Source organism: Zingiber officinale, chromosome 7B (genome assembly GCF_018446385.1).
Source record: "Zingiber officinale cultivar Zhangliang chromosome 7B, Zo_v1.1, whole genome shotgun sequence".
Lineage (NCBI taxonomy): Eukaryota > Viridiplantae > Streptophyta > Magnoliopsida > Zingiberales > Zingiberaceae > Zingiber > Zingiber officinale.
In genome coordinates this window covers 24,510,660-24,515,168 of record NC_055999.1, presented here as the reverse complement: position 1 = coordinate 24,515,168, position 4,509 = coordinate 24,510,660, and the positions used below count along the sequence as shown (strand labels likewise).

Below are 4,509 nucleotides of genomic sequence, written 5' to 3'. Positions count from 1 at the left end.
CAGTCAATCCTTGACCTAAGGGATATTGCACCAATAATTTTTTCTATCACTAATTAGCGATAGAAAAAAAAACCGACACTAATTTCAGATTTTCTTGTAGTGTTAAATGTGACTCCAAGGGACTGTAACCTACTACCAAAATACATTTTAAATCATCAAAGAAATTCATTGATGGTTCCTTTTGAGTTAGGGCCACTCTAGAAGGCCGATAAGAGAAATGATTCCGAGGGGACCAAGAACGTAAATGAAAGATAGTTATGAATGTAAACATAAAGAGGAAATAGACTTCCCTATGCTTTTGAAAACAGAGAATGGTTTCAAGTTTTTCTATTATTGTTAATGAGATTATTCGCATGATCTATTATTTTTGAAGAAAAAAATGTAGAGGTAGGTTAAAGGAATGGAATGTGTGATAAATATTCAAACTTTAGAAACTTGCAATAAATATTCTCATTTTAATAGTATGACACAAATAGTGACTTATGATTAGCGGTAAGAATGCAAATTAACACATAAAATGAGAATTTTTTTAGATTGATAAACATATCTCACGTGGTTAAGTTTAATTCTTATATTAATAATTGTATGAAAAAAAAAGAGTAACCAGGGTGGGTAACCGGTCCAACCCAATCTACGAAAATTTTTTACCGATTAACAGGATAAATCAAGAAGTATTTTCGATTAATCATTGCATGAAAAGCTTATATTAGTTGCCATGATAATTAGTCAACCTAATTTATGGTTAAGGATCTAATTATGCTCGAAGATTATAGACCAACCTAATAACATTTATCTTTGCATCCTCACTATGAGTATGTCCAACTCCCATCATAATAAGCTAGGAACTTCACCTTCACTTTTACGAATATGCCAAATCCTCCACTTAGTGCATATTGCTTGTGCTAAAAAACTTATGTTATTTTTAGTCGAAATTAGGTTAAACATCAAACCCTCATGACACATATGCAAAGAAATATTCCTTCCATATATATATTCCCTTTGAAATGTCAATTTTTTGTCCTACAACTTAAGGTTTATTTACAAAGGACAAGGTGAGTAGGTGTAAATAAATTATTCCCCACATCCACCTAAGCCTAGCGCTGGCTAGGTTTCCTAATTGGCCATAGATTTTCTTTTAGTAAGCAAGCAAAACCTTTTTCCTTTAAAAGAAAAAAAAAACTTGGCTAATTAACTAATAATACACAAGTTGCCAATTTAAACAAAATTAGTAATACCCTTTTTGGGGGTCATATAATAATACATGCATGTATGTCTCATGCATGCACATGCATGCATCATGTCAAAATTTTGACGGCATCAGCAGTGCATCCAACCGCTATATTTCTTCGCAAAAGCCTAAATATCCGAGGACAATATCTTCATGCTTCATGATGATGCCATGCATGGTGATGGTGTCCATAGGAGGCGCCAAATGCCATTGGACCACCTCAAAAGGTCCAATCCCATGATGCTATGCCAGTGAGACCGCATGCATGGAGAAAATTTTCACTTAATCACTCATATTTTCATATATTTAAATAATACCCTCATAATTTATAAGATAAGAGGATCTCATTCACTTCCTTAAATTTTATATTTTACATAAAAAAAAAATTCTCATCGTCATCTATCATATTCATTTCCTAATTTAGATTTTTTTAATAAATAGTACTTCATTAAATTTAAGGAATAAAATATATTTCCTAATATTAAAATATCATATAATTAGGAAAGAGAAAAAATTAAGGAAATGATAATGAAAAATAGATATTATATAAAAAATATCAAGCTAAATAAATTATAGGAAAGTTGATATATTATATAGTAAAAATTGAATATCAAAATTTAATAAAGTAATTTTTTATTCTAAATTTTAAATTTTGGATACAGAATTTGATACGGATGTTTTAAAAGGAAAGACACAGCGTTGAAAAGGCAAGTTATATGGATAAAATCTCTGAGAGGGGTAAAGTGAAAAATTCTCCTAATATTCTTTTTCGAGTGAATCTACGTTGCATGCCATGCAAGTATCTTACAGGCTTTCTCCCTCTGATTTGCTGTCATGCCTCAATGAATAAATATCTCCGTGACTTAATTTCCTTTTTTTTTGTAATTCTGAAATCCAAAAGGGGATTTAATGCCTTAGTTTTTCCTTGCATGATCATGGATTGATGGATCATAAATCAAAGTAATGCCTAAATTAACAAATTGGATTCTCTGTAAATCTATAGATTTCGGTGGGTTTAATTCCGTGGATCGATCGGATCCAACGCAGGAAGATGGAAGGCGAGGCATAAAAGGGAGCGAGATATTGGAGGGGAAAAAAACAGAGCAGCGACAGAGAGTTACCTTGCGAAGTCTGCGCTCGAGAGAATTTGGACGATAATAAGACAAGATTCAATCAAAACCTTCTTTGAATCCGACAAAATCTGCTTCCTTTTTGCTCTCGATTTAGATCGTCCCTTCCTTCTCTCGCGCCTCCTCCTGCAATAATCAATAAGACAGCCAGACTTCCTCTTCCTCTTCCCCTGATTTTTGCTGCCATGGTGGGCGAGGAGCGACAGCGCAAGTCGTCGAAGAAGAACAAGACAGAGAAGATCCCGCAGCGCGGCCTCGGCGTCGCGCAGTTGGAGAAGATCCGGTGCATGGAGGAGCAGCAGAGGATCGCCGGCGCGTCCTCCTCCGACTTCTCCACGCAAGGGTTGGGATTCCCGCCACCGCCTCTGACCACCGCCGCCGTCATGAAACCCCGAGCCGCCTCCACTTTTTTCACGGACTACCACCACCACCACCACCACCACCAACGGCAACAACCACCGCCGCCGCCGGGGTTTATTCCGATGGTCTGGAACGCAGCCGTCGATGCAAAAGAAGCCTCGCTGGTGAGGAAGATCGGAGTCCCTCTTCATCGTATGAAGCAACCGCCGCCGCCGCCGCCGCCGATCGCATCTTTGCAGGCGAATTCTCCCACATGTCACCGGATGGAGCCCCCTTCAAACCAAAACAACTCAAACAACTACGACTTGCTCTCTTGCTGGAGATCAGAACAAAACAAGGTGAGGAGAAGAACTCTGCGTAATGTTTTCGTTGCATAATAACGACTAATCACTCTTAGCTATGCTTAGAATTCAGTAGAGATGATGGTCTGCAACAAGCGGCCACCGCCGGCGGCGGCTTTTCATCCTGATGAGGTCGTCGTCGCCGGGAATCAGGAAGCTTATTGCCCTCGTAAGCACCCTTTCCTCTCCAATGAATGCTCTCGCGCTACCGGAAGTAACTTGGTTAGACTTCAATTCCAAGCTTCTAGGTACTCTTCTATTTGTTGATTTCTCCATGTTCAGTTCAAAGTTTATCATGCTTGCTCAAGTAACGTGGTTAATTAATCTCAGAGGAAACACATCGACTCCAATTGTGAACTCGACGAGTTCAGATCTCTACATTGATAAAGGGATCAAGGAAAATTGTGGTGTTCATGATGGCAATTTCCTTAGCCTGGCTTCAGTTTCAGCACCAAGTCTGACACAGTATGATCATTGTGATTTCAGTTTGAAGAATGCTCAGGCAAGACTTATCTTTGTCTTTTTGTTCTGTTCATCTGGAGTTACACTAAACAAACCTGTTTATTTAATTTGCTGCAGAAAAACACAGTCAACGTCTCTTCATCTAATGAGTTGCCATTCTATGATTTCTTGCTCATTGCTCCAATCAGAGATGAGGAAACAACAATGCTCGAGATAAAGGAATCACCTACTGGCGATATTGATCTCAACCTGAGACTTTAGGAGACCTCCAGACTTTTGGCTCAAGTGATTGTTGGTTACTGCTTAAGGGTAATGAATGTGTTCGTGTTTGACCTTCCATTGCTGTTCATTTCATATTTCCTACTACTTTTTGTTCTAGCGTTTGTATAGAAACAGAATTTTCAGTTTAGAAATTTTCGTTCTAGAGTATTCTTGTATTAATATTAATTAATCATACCACAATGTTATTATTCCATTGAACTTATTCAGTGTTTATGTTCTTGTTCATTTGATCATCCAATTGATGAGACTAACATCAACTAAAAGAAAACACATGTACAATGCAAGAAAACAATTGCATTGTGCTCTAGTGATTTAAAAGTTCCAATCACTTAAGAAATCAGTTAAATAGATTTCATTTTGAAATCAGTTCAAGAACTATATTAAAATTTTCTCACAAACAAAAAAAAAACATAATCAAGATACTCAATTCTTATACATAAGATTTCATACAACAACATTTCAATAATGCCAAAAGTTTCAGTAATGCCGGTTAGAAAGAATATTTAATGACATTAACTCTTCAGATTTTTTTTTTAGAAAATAAAAGTACAAACTGAAACGACTGTCTTGAGGCAGAATATTGAATGAGTTGTTAACCGAGCAGAATTGAAAGCTCCGGCGAAGTCACGTTTCTCTTGGCTTCAATCGCAATATTAAATGATAAGGAATTAATGGAGGCGAGCAGAAAATCGAACGGATCGATAAA

At 37.0% G+C, this 4,509-nt stretch overlaps 1 protein-coding gene across 1 annotated transcript; it reads left to right on the top strand.

Annotated features, from left to right (window-relative positions):
- Positions 1-2,421: 2,421 nt before the first annotated feature.
- LOC122003650 lies at positions 2,422-4,017 on the top strand. The gene is made up of 4 exons (XM_042558731.1): positions 2,422-3,056; positions 3,126-3,307; positions 3,390-3,561; positions 3,639-4,017. Exons 1-4 carry the CDS (start codon positions 2,544-2,546, stop codon positions 3,780-3,782), a joined length of 1,011 nt encoding a protein of 336 aa, XP_042414665.1. The 5' UTR covers positions 2,422-2,543; the 3' UTR covers positions 3,783-4,017.
- The last annotated feature ends 492 nt before the right edge of the window (positions 4,018-4,509 follow it).